The sequence below is a fragment of the Spea bombifrons genome, chromosome 2 (genome assembly GCF_027358695.1).
Source record: "Spea bombifrons isolate aSpeBom1 chromosome 2, aSpeBom1.2.pri, whole genome shotgun sequence".
NCBI classification, from domain to species: domain Eukaryota; kingdom Metazoa; phylum Chordata; class Amphibia; order Anura; family Pelobatidae; genus Spea; species Spea bombifrons.
This window is the reverse complement of record NC_071088.1, coordinates 120,054,948-120,071,870: the sequence shown is the minus strand read 5'-3', so window position 1 is coordinate 120,071,870 and position 16,923 is coordinate 120,054,948. Positions and strand designations below refer to the sequence as shown.

The 16,923-nt window shown below is 39.9% G+C and overlaps 1 protein-coding gene across 1 annotated transcript; it reads left to right on the top strand.

Moving 5' to 3' along the window:
- The first annotated feature begins 897 nt into the window (after positions 1 to 897).
- On the top strand, positions 898 to 16,245 carry RACGAP1 (Rac GTPase activating protein 1). Its single transcript, XM_053457751.1, has 17 exons — positions 898 to 1,043; positions 5,379 to 5,467; positions 7,605 to 7,807; positions 7,884 to 8,023; positions 9,003 to 9,072; positions 9,257 to 9,310; positions 9,397 to 9,474; positions 9,671 to 9,785; positions 12,460 to 12,587; positions 12,666 to 12,830; positions 13,083 to 13,178; positions 13,273 to 13,471; positions 13,879 to 13,984; positions 14,062 to 14,194; positions 14,273 to 14,399; positions 15,914 to 16,022; positions 16,112 to 16,245. The coding sequence occupies exons 2-17, from the start codon at positions 5,383 to 5,385 to the stop codon at positions 16,185 to 16,187; spliced, it is 1,884 nt and encodes a 627-aa protein (XP_053313726.1). The 5' UTR covers positions 898 to 1,043; positions 5,379 to 5,382; the 3' UTR covers positions 16,188 to 16,245.
- Positions 16,246 to 16,923: the final 678 nt, after the last annotated feature.

Sequence of the window (16,923 nt, the reverse complement as noted above, 5' to 3'; positions counted from 1 at the left end):
TAGGGAGTTTTTTTTATTGATAAATTAGCAGTGGATTTGTCCATGACTGATGTGCAGCTTTATCTTATTTCTACATGTAATCGGCATACTCAGTGTCAAGCACATGATCTGTAACATAGGTCTTCCACATTATTTTAAAAACGCAAAACTGAGGAGAGATAACATGGCTGCCCGTTGGCTCAGGAGCCGATCAATAGCCTTCCACACAAAACGTAAAAACCTTAGACTGTCACTATGTATGTATGTATGGTACATAGTTGGCATTCTAGACTCTTTGTGGACAGCTATGTACCATGAATGGAGCTGATGTGTAGGTGTTCATGAGCATGTTTGCAAGTGGGAGTGAATTGGAGTGTGTGTAAGCGAGTATATGTAATTTGTTCAAGTGTGTTCACATATGTTAAATGTTGGAAGGAGGGGAAAATGATGGCACAGACCACTTGTTGAAGTTGGGGGGGGGGCTAGTCGTTCTAGTTACTCCGCTGGCAGCCTGGTGCATTATTTATCAAGCAACGTTGACAGAGCAGAAAGATGACAAAACTTTAGAAACAAAATGTATTCATTGCAATAAAGTTTAAACTGGTTAAGACTACGGCGGGCTCTATAAACTTGGAAAGGATCTTCAGTAGTTCGATATGATTTCCCGCCAACCGATGCGGAGCACCAACTACTGGGGGGGGGGAAATTCTACGTATAATATTTGAATTCCAGTTGCGGTGATCCACGTTTCTAAAAGTTCTGTTTACCGGTAGTTAACGAATGACCTCACTCACAGAAGATTGTCCTGCCCACCCGGCAAACGCGGGCTCTCAACGAGCCAGCCCATCCCTGCTTTCGCCAAAGAGTTTTTAGCAGTCCTGCGTTGCTGCGCATCTGAGAACACGCAGGTGGGCGGAGTCACAAATTCAAACTTGGGCGGGAGGTGTCTCAGAGAAACGGTTGTGAGGAGAGACGTAGACTATACCGGGAGGGAACGCAGGCCTCTAACGGGAACTTCGCCACATGCACTGTCCCTGGAATTGACCGGAGAGCAGAAACGGCCGGTAAGTCGCGCAGTTTAAGTGGTCGGTCTAGGACAAGGCTGTATTGTCTCCGGCGCCTGAATGCCGGACAGTATATTGAGACTTAAGTGGAAGTGACTAGAAATGTGAGGATCGCAAGCTGAACGTTGGCGCCGTTGTTGTAAACGAGATGTCTCGTATCTGGCAATTATTTTCGTGTTTATCCCTCCCGTTATTTGCTAAGCGATTGACTCGCTGGAGGTGATGGGAGTTGTAGTCCAGCGCCAGCTGTATAAGGTTGAACTTGTATGTGTTTTAACCGTTTGAGTTCGGAGAGTTTGTGATGCATTTTTCACTGCAGTGCTTCAGCAGACACCTTACTTTAAAACCTGTAGTAACGGTTGCTTTTCGCTCTGTAGATTACTAGAACCTAAACGAAACCCCCATGCAACCGGAACTGAAACTATGCCCAGCCATCTAACAAAAGGTGCACTTTACCCCATGCGGCTGGTCCTTTGAAGTGCATATAGGAGTTAAGGAAGTGATAGGGATTATCAATAATGCATCATTTAAATGAGTCTGTAATGCATTCATTTTCAGCGATCGCCGGCAATCTATGGTCAGGGAGATGAGAAACAAAAATCTAAGATGGCACTAGGGTGGGTTTCTGCATCGGGTCTGTGTATCCAGCGGGTTCTCTGACTACCTGGGTGTTTACTGGGTAGGGTTTGTTCAGACATGGCTGAATACATCTTATTCATTTTGATGAGGTCCTCAAACTCTAAAGGGCTGATGTTTTGCTTGATGTAAACCCAGGCTGGTTCAAAACTTTCAACTTTTCTTTCATCGGTTAGAGATAATATCCAATGTGTAGTTTGGTGCTTTTTGTCCAATTGATTTGTCTAGTTAAATGTATTTCTTTCTGCATTACCCGTTTATTTCTTTTGAGGCCAGGCAATACATCCCTGGTCGAACCTTATCAATGAAAGCTGCCAAATAACCTAGTAGTTAGCGAAGCTGTTGTGTTCAGCAATGAAACTACAGAATGGTAATTGTCTATCAGCCATCTATGTCAAATCAAACACATGTCTGTCTCCTCCTCTGAATGGTTTAAATGGTTAGAAATTAGAAAGTGTGTATTGGTTGGGCATCAGAACTTACAGGTGCACTTGTTTGCAGACGCAAATTTGACAGGGTGTTCATTTTGTAGATTAGGTACAGAAACCTAAGTTGATGACTATTGTGTGTTTTTATTTTTTGCACATGGCCTGAGAAGCTAGCTCATCACAGAGGTGGACCGTTTATTTTTTCTCTTCAATGAGGGCGATTAACTTACTGTTGAAAGATGGTTTCTTGTATTTTTGTAGCTTAATGAGGGAATCGACTTATGCTCTCAGCAGGATTTCTATTGTTAATGATCATATTACCATTTATCGAGCGCATGCAGGTTCCGTAGTGCAATTACAATAGTGAAAAGTTAATTGTATCCCTCGCTTTTTCTTTCCTTCACTACCTCCAAGTCGATTGTAAAATTTTAAGCGTTGGGCCCTCTTATGGACAAGGAGCAGAGGGCCCAACTCTTGAATACTTACAATCTCTTTGGAGAAGAAAAAAAAAGTGCTCTTAGGGGATGAGGGTCATGTGGGGAGAACAGATGGTGGAGTCAGTGCATTAGGAGGGTAGATTGTATGCTTATCCAAGGGGTTTAGTGAGTGTTTAGAAAAAAGTACAGAATTTCGGCGAATAGGTAAAACACAGGTAAAATCTAGGATATGCGAGTTGTAAATTACATGACTGCAACTCGAGGGCAGTTAGACTATTTGTAGACATGAGTACAGATCTAGGGGGTGCAATGTTTAAGGCTCTGTAGGTAAGGAGTTTTTATTCTGGAGGTTTTACGGAGATAGGAGGGACTGGCACGGTGGAGAAGAGGATGGAGTAATGCAATACAAAAATCAGTCTAGCACAGGTGTTTAGAAAGGATGTCACAGGAGAATGAATTGGTATCTTTAGTAGTTTCTTTTGAGGGGTGTAGGAAAGGATATATGGGGGGGCTAAATGGCTGTCAAAGTGCTATCACAAAAAAGCACTCCCTTTGAAATCAATGGGGAAGCTTTCCTATCTCGTGAAATGCCAGCCAGGCATGGAGACCTCTAAGTTATGTGCATGTGATGGCTGGGGTTACCCTTAAGCTTCAAATAGTAGAATGCCATATAGTCAATTTTAGAGACCTTAAGAGGACAAAAAGTCGGGGGGGGGGTGAATTAAGCTTTCAAAGCTATAGTGGTTTTACTGGAACCTGAAAGAAGAAATTATGAAAAGGTAAGCAGTCAAGCAGATAAATATAGGAAATAAAGTAGCTTAGGTAATTTGTATGTAAAAAACCAAAATATTAGGGAATCTTAATATTGGCAAAGTTAAACACTGGTGTTCCGTTGGAGTATTTGCTTAATAAAGCATTCATTTTGTATCCATGAAGGATCCATCAGTTGGCCCCTATTGGTTTCCATTTAACTTAGAATGGCAGAAACTTTATGTGCATAAGGGAATCTCTGGGTTGCTGCATTAGGTTTGGATGGCCCTATATAATGCATACTACAATCTGAGATTTCTTCACAATCCTCACCTAGATCTTTTAGAGAAACAGGCCAATACTGGCCCTTCGTAATGAACCGTGAATTGAGTTAAAACTGCCACCATGCAATAAGCTCTCCTGGAAAATGGTCCTCTAAAGAATAAACCCATAGTGAAAACGGTTAACATGGAGCCTGAGTAGCGCTTGCAAGGATCTAAGATGAAGTGGTGAGTTACTATAGGCCAGGTTGACATTTGTAAGTGGTAAAAGTGAGCCTGCCTACACAAAATGTATGCTGTGCATTGTTTTATAGTATTGCAGTCATTATATACAGTTGCAATATAAATCACCCCCCCATTGCAAATCTTTGTTTATTCTCAACATTTCATGTTGCAATGAACAAATCAAGCAAAAGCAATTGAAAAAGCTCAACACAATGAATACGTAAAGTGGTTTCCCCCAAATCTTTAGTATCGTTTTGCTTTTATGACCTGCTGCAAAGGAGATGCATATCCCGACACCAGCTTCTGGCAGAGTTTCTAAGGTATCTTCCTCGTGTAAGGTATCATTCCTCGTGAGCAATGACCTCCGGTTGAGTAATGTTCATAAGTTTGCAGGCTGCAACTGCCTTCAAATCCCACCAGACTGTGATGGCCACTGTAGAATCTTCCAGGACTACGTCTGCAACCAAGCCTTGGAATTTGAGGTATCCTTGAGATCATTGGTCTGTTGGAAGGTCTAATGATGTCCTCACAGACGGCATGACTTTCTCCTAGGATTTCCTAATACTTCAATGAATCCATCTGGCCTTCCACACGCTGCAGGTTTCAAGTGGCAGAGAATGCAAAGCAACCCCAGTGCATCACTGAGCCGCCACCATGCTTAACTGTAGGCAGTATGTTCTTTTCCGCATATGCTTCATTCTCACTGAAACCTTAGTGCCTGTCGCCACCAAGTCTTGCTGCATGTCTTTTGCAGTCACTCAAGGGTTCTTCTCAACCTGCCGACATTCAGTGCCTTCACTATCTTTTTGTGTCTTGTTTCTTGTTTGTGAAAAGCGATTATCCCACTTTTTGGACTGTTATTTTGACTTAGCCATATTTCTAATGTCCATTGTGACATTCATCGAATCACTGCTAGGCAGTTCAGGTATGTCATGTGTTCCAGCTCAAGCACACCTGGGGCAATAAAGCCCTTGATTTTCTTTTATTTTTAGTTATTTGTACTGTTGTAAGGGATTCTATTCAGGGAGTGAATAACTGAGACTGGAGAAGTTATAAGTTGTATTTTCTGTTGAATTTGGGGAAAAGCACTTGAAGCATTTGTTGTGTTGAGCTATTTCAATTGCGTTTGTTTGATTTGTTCCTTGCAAAAAACTGGATTCAGATTCTGTAGCGCTATACTCAGTAGTTATTGGTGTTACGGCACTTGAGTTTTGGCTCACTTAAGTCCTTACCTGGCTGCCTCTATTTAAACCTAAAAGCATTGGTAAAATGTAAATAATTTGCACTTGCTCGGTGGCACATTCGTATAGAGTTGTATTAAGTATGTGCGAGAAACATAGCAGGTCCAGCTGGGTAAGAAGTTACAGAAGGCTCCAATAACTGAAGCATGCTTGAACCAATCTGCATGCAGCAAAATATACCACAGTCCATGCATTTACCAAGAAAATAGAGCTGTTCCAGAGAATGACTACTACCTGTTTCCATCTTGAAGCACAACACAAACCATGCATATCTGTCAGTGACTTACATGTAATTGTAACCTAGAATGTTTTATTAATCCTTACTGTTTCTTTACAGGAAGATGGCGGCCACAATGATAAACCTTCGTAACCTCTTTGAGCAGTTAATGCGACAAGTGGAGGGCCTTAATGAGGGAATAGAGCCACGTAAGTGTTTCTGGGGGTAACAGAAGACTAGGCGATATCCAAGCTGATTACATATTTACCTCTAACAAGGGTGTGTTACTTGTTTGTGCTGAGAAATGTAAATAGACCAGGCTCAAGTTCCTAGACAGAACAAGTTCTTTCTGTTCCTCTGTTCTGTGGATGGATTATCTATTTTTTGGTATGTCGACCAAACTTTGTACATATATACAGTAACAAATTGTCAGATATTGGTAGTGGTCACAAATATCAACAATAAGTTAAATGTTCTGTTGTCTTTAAATTTAAACCTAATAAAAGTCCGTTGGCAGGCGCTTATGGGTGTTTATCCGTTTCATTCGGTCGCTATGGTTTGTAGTAGGCTTTTTGTGAGATCTTTGCAAATTTACTAGGTTCATGTTTAAGTAAACTGGAATTCTATTTAAATATAAAATATTGATTCCAATAGCACTAAAACATTAGTTTGGAAATTCAATACTGTTAAATATCTTCATCTGTTGAATGGGGAAATATAGGGGTTTGAATGTAGAAACACCCGACATGGCATCTTTTTAGGGCTGCAACTAACGATTATTTTAATAATCGATTAGTTGGCCGATTATTTTTTCGATTAATCGGATAAAAAAAATGTAAATTTTTCATTTATTTAGTATAATTTACTAAACAAATGATGTTAAATACAAACAGCAGAATAAAAAAACTTTGATAATACATTTCTTGTCTTTATTTCCCAACCAGCCCCCCAATATATGCACATTTGAGCCCAGGCTTGCTACGCTGCCTCCCAGACATGCCATGCTGCCCCCCCCACATATGCCACGCTGCCTCCCACATATGCCACTCCACGCTGCCTCCCACATCTGCCACGCCACCTCCCACATCTGCCACTCCACACTGCCTCCCACATGCCACTGTGCCTGATACGCCTTATACCCCCTGAAACACCACTCCATCCTCCCCAGACATGCCACCCTGCCCTCCCCACATATGCCACGCCATGCTGCCTCCCACATCTGCCACTCCACGCTGCCTCCCACATCTGCCACTGTGCCTGATACGCCTTATATCCCCTGATACCCCACTCCATCCTCCCCAGACATGCCACCCTGCCTCCCAGACATGCCACTTCTCTACCCCCAGATATGCCTTATACACCCTGATACACCACTCCGTCCTCCCCAGACATGCCACACTGCCCTCCCCACATATGCCTTATATACTGTATATGCCTTATACCCCCAGATATGTCACTTCACTGCCCCCAGGATTTAGATTCCCCTAAATTAACCCTAAACTCCCCATTAACCATAACTGCCCCTAAATTAACCCTTAACACCCCCTTAACCACAGCATCCCCTAAATTAACCCTAAAGACCCAATCAACCACAGCATCCCCTAAATTAACCCTAAACACACCATTAACCACAACTGCCTCAAATTAACCCCAAACACCCCATTAACCACAGCTGCTCCTAAATTAACCCTAAACACCCTATTAACATAACTGCCCCTAAATTAACCCTAAACACCCCACTAACCATAACTGCCCCTAAATTAACCCCCACCTCCCCTAACTTTCAGTAGCCCAAATATATATATATATATATATATATATATATATATATATATATATATATATATATATATATATATATATATATATACACACACATACACATTATATATATATACACACATACACATTATATATATATACACACATACACATTATATATATATATATATATATATATATATATATATATATATATATATATATACACATACTTACAGTTAGATGAGTGTCACAGCCATGTGGTTCTGGCCTGGAGAAGGAAGGGGCGGGGCCAGTTGTCACAGTGATTACAGGGAGGGGGAGTAAGTAGGAGCTGCTGCTGTGAGACGGTGAGTCAGACTAAACGGATTATATAATGAGGGGGATTTTTCAGAGCGTTTGCTCTGAAAAAACCCTCATTTTATAATCGATTCAACTAATCGGTAATGAAATTCGTTGCCAACGAATTTCATTATCGATTATTATCGATTTTATCGATTAGTTGTTGCAGCCCTACATCTTTTAATGACAAGATTAGCTTATCCCCCTTAAATGTACAATGTGAATTCTCCTCCCTTTCTACAGAGTTCATTCAACTTGCTAAGAACTTTGAAGATTTTCGTAGAAAATGGCAAAGAACAGAGCAAGAGCTGATTAAGAGCAAAGAGATACTGACAAAGACGGAAACGGAGCGCAGTGCATTGGAAGTTAAGCTAAAGCATGCTCGCAATCAGGTGGATGTGGAGATTAAGAGAAGGCAACGAGCTGAGGCAGAATGTGAAAAGCTGGTAAGAATGGGCACAAGATGTAGTGTGGTCAAGGACATTTGTTGTTGGTCAATAATGTTTGGTTTTCCTCTTTTAGGAAAGACAGATTCAGCTCATCAGGGAACTACTGATGTGTGATCCGTCAGGTAGCATTCAGCTCAGTGAGCAGCAAAAAAGCGCTTTAGCTTTCCTCAGCAACAGGACTCATTTGTCCGCTGATGGCAATGGTACAAGGAGGTAAGTCTTGAATAATGTTTCGTTCTGAACTGTATTCACTGTAGATTTTTACATAACCAGTTCAAATCTGCAAACTAAATCCACTCCGATGGGGCATTGTGCTGTAGTATTCCAGCAGGACTCGGTGTTTCAGAGTAGTTCTGGTTCTTGATACTTCTGACTGGACACTGAGCTGTATATATACTAAATATGGGATGCCGGGTGAAACAACTTTACAGTGAATCTCATAGAAACAGAAGTGGCAGTGCCATAGTTGACATATGCATCTAGATAAGTTGAACAAAACATTCCATCTCAATCTTTATTAGTGTCATACATTTATTTTATATTTCTATATAGTGTCATACATTTATTTTATATTTCTATAATATATATTAGGGCTGCAACAACTAATCGATAAAATCAATGATAATCGATAACGAAATTCGTTGAAATTCTTATACCTAAAATATGTGCACAGTACATAATTTTCTCCTACACTAAAGGTATATAGCGTGCATCAGAATGTTTCTAATTAAACTACCATGGCTTTTTACATTGTGCCATTAAAATATGTATTAAAAGATTTCCCGTTCCCCTAATCACCTTTTCCAGTTCCGTGCATCAAATAAACCTATAATTGTTTTGAGCCAAAATAAGCAACTAATTGTATGTACTATGAGGATTGCATGCATTCTCTTCTCAGGGTACTCATGATTATCCCCATTATCTCTCCCCTGCTGTTAACATGCTGACTGGTTTAGGCAGTCTTTGTAAGGGTGGAATGAGGAGAAGGGAGAGAATTACAAGAAAATGTATTTGTTAATAGATGCTACACATGCTTTTGTCTTATTTCACAGCGTTTCTATGGATTATTGTATTTGTAATGTGTGTAAAATAATACACTGACAAAACACAAGCTATAGGTAGTATATATACTGCTATAAAAAGTAGGTTATTCTACATCAGTTTCATTTTGGTAACTTTCCTCTTTTTTCAGACTGTCCACGATAGATGAATCTGCTTCCATTCTGTCGGACATCAGCTTTGACAAGACTGACGACTCCTTGGTAATATGTAATTCTGTAACTTATGGTGTGTCCGGTCTTCTAAGTCAGTGTTTTACACATGTTGAGTTAGTCTCACTATATCTCAACTAGATTTATTTATTTATTTTTTTGGAAGACGCGAATATCTACTTTTAAATGCCCAGGAAATTATTACGTTGACATATTTTGTTTGGCTTATTAACAGGACTGGGACTCATCTCTTGTGCGAAATGTGAGGTTGAAAAAGAGAGAGAAACGGGTATGTAAACTTTTCTTTTCTGCTATACAGTAGATGCTTTATTTGTTTGTTGCCAGAGTACAATATACAATTATATTTCCATTTAGCGGTCATCAAGACATCATGTTGAAGGACCCCCAGTTCCATCAAAGAGAACACGTTCTTTTGGGCTAGCAATTGATCCGGTATTTATCCTTTTCTTGCTTTTATAGACTTTATATTGTCTTCAAAATGACTGAATGCTTTTATGTTGTGTGTATTAATGTCCTATTGTAATTGAGAGGAAGAGTGTTTCCTAAGCGACACATTTTGTGCATTTGCAGGTCTATGAAGCTCAACTTGACTATCTGGTTTTATTTACCCTCATTTTGTAACTTTCAGGCTAATGACTCAATAGTGGCAAAGACAACTGTTACTGTTCCAAATGATGGAGGTCCCATTGAAGCTGTATCAACTATTGAGACTATACCATACTATACACGGAGTCGTAAGACGGGTGAGTTTAATTTTTTTTATAGACAAGTGAATGTATCGGTAGTATCTATGCAAGTTATTGCTTACCGTTTCTTAAATAGTATTGCCTTGTTTCTGAGCCCTTTGGGAAAACAGTTAAGGCACTATAGCTTCTTTGTGTCCGCTTGTAGAATTATTGTAGTTTTGGTGTTCTAACAAAGTACCAACATGGCCGCTACTAAATAGTTGTGTGGTGTTACCTGGCCTCCATGCAGCGTTGGCTCACGTAGACTCTGAGTCCAACTAAAAGCATATTACTGTGGAGATACGTTTAAGGCAGTGTGGGACAGTAAACTGTCCTTTAATTGGAGAGGAGCACTTCTGGGGTTAACCTGTTTGTGATAAGCTTGCAATTTTATTTAGGATTTCTTTTGGAAGTTGGGTCCCTCTGATTAAAAAAAAAAGCATATTTTATGTTCCACATCCCCGAGTAGAATATCTAACATTCATGCGTTAACGTATTCTACGCTTTTTTTTTTTATTTTTTTTGCATTGAGGGCAAGGGAGTTTTGTTAATGCATATTTCTAGCAGGAGGGGCATGAGGTGTTCAGACACTTTTAATTTTGACTTTGGATCTCTTTAAGCTAGTACTATTACGTCCTTTGTCAGCTAAGGCTTGTTGCTGTGGCTATAATAGTATGTCCTAAGATTCACAAAGATGTTGGTGATGGCTTTATCCTAACTGTTCTTAGAAATTGTCACCACTCTTACCACAGAGCTTTTCTGTACCAAGGTTTTAAAGTACCCAACATTTTTTTTGGGGGGGTGCCTTTTTTTTACCAATGGTTTAATCAACACTTTTTTTTTTTCTTTTCAGTGATGCACCCACACAAATTTATTTTTTATATACTTGGAGGGTCATGTCCATCCCTTACATTGTATCATATGGCAGGGGTGTCCAAGTTTTTTCTGCAGTGGGCCACTTCATCAGAATTGTATACGTGCGCGGGCCGCACTCATTTTTCACTGTGACAAAAAATATGGCCTTTAATAAAATATGCAGATTAAAATAAAGTAAAATGACACAAAACCTTTACTCTTCCTCTCACTGATTTCTGGGCCTAGAAAGTTTTGGGACTACAAATTCAGGATTCCCTAGATTTATTCTAGGGATGAACTAAAATGAAAATTCTGGACCAAAACATTCAGGGTTCACTTAGCCAAAACCGAAAATGACACCCACCTTTAAAAATAATAATAAAAACTCACATTTTTAATAAAAGTAGGTAACTCACAACTGGACAAAATTAGCAATATGACTTGGCAACCAGTAAATGCTGGCAACCCAGGCAACCAGTAAATGCTGGTACCTAGGCATGATGGGACTGTGCTCGCTGTGATTGCTGTTAGCAATCACACTCCTATCATGCCAAGTCAGCCAGTACATGCTGGTACAGGGTGGCTGTAAGTGATGTGCAGACCCCATACTGCTGGCAGCATCACTACACAAGGGGGGCAGCTAGCTAGGTTTCAGCATGTACTGGCTGACTTGGCATGATAGGAGTGTGATTGCTAACAGCAATCACAGTCCCCTCATGCCTAGGTTCCAGCACTTACACATCCATGCTATCACACACACACACACACTCATTTATTCATATAATCATTCATTCACAGATTCATTCCCTCAATCACACACACTCATTCAAACACCCTCCCCACCCCCTTACCTGCACTGCATCTCCTCGATGCCGCTTACAAACTTCAGCAGGGGGCGCGGCCTCCCTCTGCCTTCTCTGCTAAAGCACAGAGGAAGTAGGATGTCACGTGAACTCCGCTTCCTCTGTGTGCAGTCCAGAAGACCCTCCCACAAGTAAGTAGCAGGGCTTGAGGTGCGGCTCGCGTAAGATCGGTTGCCCTGGCTGCCGATCTTACGCGGGCCGCACCTCGAGGTCTTGCGGGCCGCATTTGGCCCGCGGGCCGCATGTTGGACGCCCCTGTCATATGGGGTAGTATTTAGTACTTCTGGCTTAAGGGGTCATAATCTTTACGTGTAGTGTACTCTGCTGCTATTGGTACAATGTGTAACTGTATCTTTGTAAATAACGAAGGTGTTAAGCTCTCATCCTGCAACACGCTCATTAATGCTGTCTCCAGTGGACTTTAAAATCGTTGAGTCTCAGGATCTTAAAAACAAATTGGGGTTTGATAAGAGTCACCAAGATTGGGGTACTGTTACATAGTGATAGGCTGAGAAACATTTGCTTTGTGGTCTGATTCCACCTATTTTTTGGCTTTTTACCTTAGTGTGTTGGGTAAAAAGCCAAACTTTGGCACATGTAGCTATCAATTTTCTGATGCTGGAGTATAGCACCATGGGCTCAAAAAAAATTGAAAGAAAATTTCAAGAAAATTTTAGCTGCTCTGCTGTACATACACATGGTGGGGTTATATTCTATATACATCTACATCTTGAACAGAAAATTACATGGGTTTTCAAACCCGCACCCCATGCTTCTCAGAATTTATATCCTATTGTGCTTATGAACCCTTCCAAATGGTTAGTTTTTCCAAAAACTACTTTTGAATATGTCTTTGCGTCATTGAATGTAACGATATGTAACATATTTTGTTCTCAAAGGAGTAGCAGCCATTCCCCCAACTTTTAAACGTTAAAATGAAAACTTGCTCGTCGTTAAGTGTTTCTCCCTTTCAGCCCAATTACAGCCCTGGGGTAGTGACTCCAGTTTAATGAGCAGACAGCACGATGATAGAATTGAAACTGACAGCTGCAAAACTCCACAAGGTGCAGGGATGCGGCTGCATGATTTTGTGTCAAAAACGGTATGTTAATCTACAGCGAATGCAACTCTCTCCTAGCCCTTCCATAGAACCAATTCTAACTCCATTTTTCACACTTAGGTGATCAAACCAGAGTCGTGTGTCCCATGCGGTAAACGAATCAAATTTGGAAAGATATCCTTGAAGTGTCGGGATTGCCGTGTTGTATCCCACCCAGAGTGCCGTGACAGATGCCCCCTCCCATGCATACCTTCATCTGGAGGTACACCAATGCGGATAGGAGAGGTACAAAACAGGTTTATTCTAGATTTGCCAAGATGCCTAAATGTATAAATTTGCGTTGAATTATTGTATACTACCAGATGCATAACTTTGTAAGTGTACAACAGTATATATCCATGCATTGCTATCTGTTTAAAGCAAAATAATTATGCGCCAAGTTTAACTACATGGATTGCCAACTAGTTTGCAACAAATTTTGCCCACTAGGTTACGTTTGTCATAGTCAACTTCTGTTTGTTCCTTTTTGTCTTTCAGGGGTCCCTTGCTGACTTTGTTCCACATAGTTCCCCAATGATACCTCCTGTTGTGGTTCACTGTGTTAGTGAAATTGAGCAGAGAGGGCTGAATGAGGTAAGCAAAACAAGACTCTTTATCGTAGTGTTTATTTCATGAAACGCCTTCCATTCAATGTGCATAAAGATTAAAGTACAGTTTTCAATTTTAGACTGGACTTTATCGAATTTCTGGCTGTGATCGGACAGTGAAAGATCTGAAGGAAAAGTTTTTAAGAGGGAAGAGTGTTCCTCTACTTAGCAAGGTGGATGACATACATGCCGTATGTGGATTCCTCAAAGACTTCTTGCGCAATCTTAAAGAGCCTCTACTTACTTTCCGCTTAAATAAAATGTTCATGGAAGCAGCTGGTGAGTGATTCAATTTTATGTGGGGGGTAAAATGTTTCAGTGGCAAATGCTCTTAAAAAGGCACTTCATATAAACATACTGCACACCTCATACATTAGTGCTGTATTTTGCTTCACTTTATCAACAGGGTCTCTGGTGTGGGTTTGTTTTCCATCCTATATTGTCATGTCCTCAAACCAAGTTATGAGAAACTTGGGTGATATTTTAAATCCTCAAACTAGGTAATACTACTTTTGGATCAGCAGCAACAAATTAACAGATATAGGAAAGGCTGAACTTGATGGGCGGAAGGTTTTTTATTTTTTTTATTCAGCCATTTATTCACTGCACATGTGCCTTAACATCTCTGAAATACATCTGTATTACATCCTATATTGGTTTGCAAACCTATTTTTTGTTCTTACCAGAAATCACTGATGAGGGCAACAGCGTTGCTGCTGTTTATCAAGCTGTAGATGAGCTGCCGCCAGCCAACAGAGACACTTTGGCTTTCTTGATGATCCACCTCCAAAGGTAAGCATAGTGACAAGAAGAAAATAAATGCCTTTTTGGTTTTTTAAGTGTTAATTTTTTTTATACCATTCAATCAGGGTTTCACAGAGTCCAAGCTGTAAGATGGATGTAACTAACTTGTCAAAGGTGTTTGGGCCAACCTTGGTTGGTCATGCTGTACCTGATCCTGACCCCATGACACTTTTACATGATACTAAACGCCAACCAAAGGTAAGTTTGTTTGCCCATCTAAGCTGAATAACTAATCTTAAATTTTTATTTAAGCTTACTGAAATTTACTTTCATCAGGTTGTTGAACGGCTAATGTCATTACCAGCGGAATACTGGAACCAGTTTATGATGGTTGAAAATATAGACCCTAATATCATCGAAAATACCAATGTTTTCAACACTCCTCACACTCCAGATATGAAAGGTATGATCACCCACTTGATGCATTCTGTACATAACATGTATCTACACATGGCTAACTTTGCTCTGATAATGCAAAATTAATCAGATAATGCAATTGATCACTCAGATTGCAGTGTTCTACCTGTTTTAGCCAGCCCAGCACCTTAAATCTGTTTAACCTTTTCTGGTGCTAACCTTGTATTGCTCATTAGCATACCAGATTGCGATCATGGAAATAGCAGTTTGTCTATGCAGTCACGATGCCATTTGGTAGCAGATGTCCCACAAGTCTTGCCTTGTTTGATCTTTTTATGCAACACTTCCCTGATGCACTGATACGCAAGTCCCCCAAAACATGCAAATAAGTATCCTCATGTGCAGGGATCTTTGTATGGAACTAGCAGTTCAGTGTGGCTGGTAGTCTGCCTGGTTGTCAATTAGCTGCATATACTGGTAAATAGAGCAGTAAGTTATTATTTCTATGAACATTGTCCTGGCCTCCCAGGAGAAAATTTTGTGCAGACCCCTAATTTATTCATTAAAGGAGGGAAGATGAGATCAACACTAGTGAGTGTCTACTGCAAGAATAAGTAAAGCTGGCTTTGTAGAATGCAAAGCTAAACCTTGGGTTTCTTATAATCCCACAAATTTACCTCTTCAGTATGTTGAGCCAGCCTGCTTGCACGAGAACCTTGCCAGGGGATATCCTTCATGACCCATCAATTGGAAAGTTATATCCTGAAGTCTACAGCACACCCCCAGAAAATGCATGCCAAAATATAGGCCAATAATGCTGCTCATTTTTATAGAAAAACTAGACAATTGAGCTGACATTTTCCCATTAGGCTATTCTGATATAAACTGAAGTTTAGCATACAGGTGTGAACAGTTTGCTGATGCCATAGAACTGTAAGATAGAAGTGTCAGATTTTAACAATGTAAAGATTGCATTGGTTGCTTTTAAGCGTATATGACTTTTGCATGACAGGTATACTTTAAATGTATCACAAAGCTGCAAATTGTTATCAGTTCTCTTTCACAGGGTTATGGTGTAGTTTAAGCATTTATATACAGGTGTTGCAAGTAAAGTGCATGTGGTTTTATTTATATATAGACTGATACTTTCAGCCATAGAACTGTCTGCTGTGGCTGTATATATAAAATATATCTGTTTTCTAAAACCTTATTACCAGGCTTCTAAAATTTGGGGGGGGGATACAGTACATAGTCCAGGCTTTTCAAGCAGATGGTGAGTCTATGATGCGAGTTGTCATGAGATTTGTATCGCTTAGATTTTTTAATTTTTTTTTTTTTTTTTATATACAGCATTTTACTAGAAATCGTATAAAGGTGTTGCTTATTAAGAATTTTTTCATTCAGAGCCCTCTTATAGCTGCCACGCATTTACATTATGAAAAATTGCTGCCATCAGACTTGGCACTTTCCTGACAAAACAAGTATATACTATCTCTTCATGAAGTGATGTTGGGAAAGTAACTTTTTTATTTATTTTTTTTCCCTCCCCCCCCCTTATAGTAAGCATGCTGGGACCGCTCACTACGCCTGAGCAGCAAATTTCCAAAACCCCTTCTTCAAGCTCCCTCTCCCAGAAGATGCGGTCCACTCTAGGCAAAAACACTCCAAAGTAAGTATAATTCTTGTAAGGAAAGAATTTGCTTACTTTTTTGTCTATTTGGTTTAACTAACTCTATTTCCCCCCCATATGTTTTCCAGGTTTGGAAGCAAAAGTAAATCTGCAACCAGCATTACGAGACAAGGGAACTTTTTTGCCTCTCCCATGTTGAAATGAGTAGCACAGCCTTATCTAGAGAAAGCTGAACAGAACACTGTGCCTTTTATTGTATACACTTTTTTATTTTTAACTCTGAAAAAAAAACATACTGTATAATGTGGTAAAGTTACTGAATAGAGTCTTATGTTAGATATTTTGCTTTTATTGTTAGGACTTTAAGCCCTAAAAAATTTTCATTTTAGAAAATTTTTATTTGCATTTATTAATCTTGCTCCTGCTTTGAGTCAGCAGCAGTACACAAACTGGAACAGGAACCCTCGAACTCTACCGTCTGTAGGCAATGACTACAGTTCCCAATATGCGTATGGTAACACAAACGACAAAGGGACGTTCTGAGTACTCTCTTCTACCCACTGCTGCATTTTTCTCCCCTTATTTTTAGACTCCATGTTCTTATGACAGGAATATACATTTTACCCAAAGGGGGAAGCCTTTTTATGTTAACTTGTTAAACAGCGTGGCTTGACAGGATTGCTTTTAGGTATATTTTATGGTATAGAATGTCAGTAAAGACCGCACTGATAAATTTCCGCTCTACCATTGACAGGGTTTTTTTTTTAAGTTTTTTTATTTAAGCAAAGAAATTATCTGGTGAGGTGCACTCTTTCCAATCTGCTTGAAGTGATAACTGTAATAATGAAGGCATATGAGTGTGTCTGTGCTAGCAGAAATATCTTAAGTCTTGTTCCTTAGTTAGGGTACCTGCAGATTCCAACACTGAATTTGGAGGAAG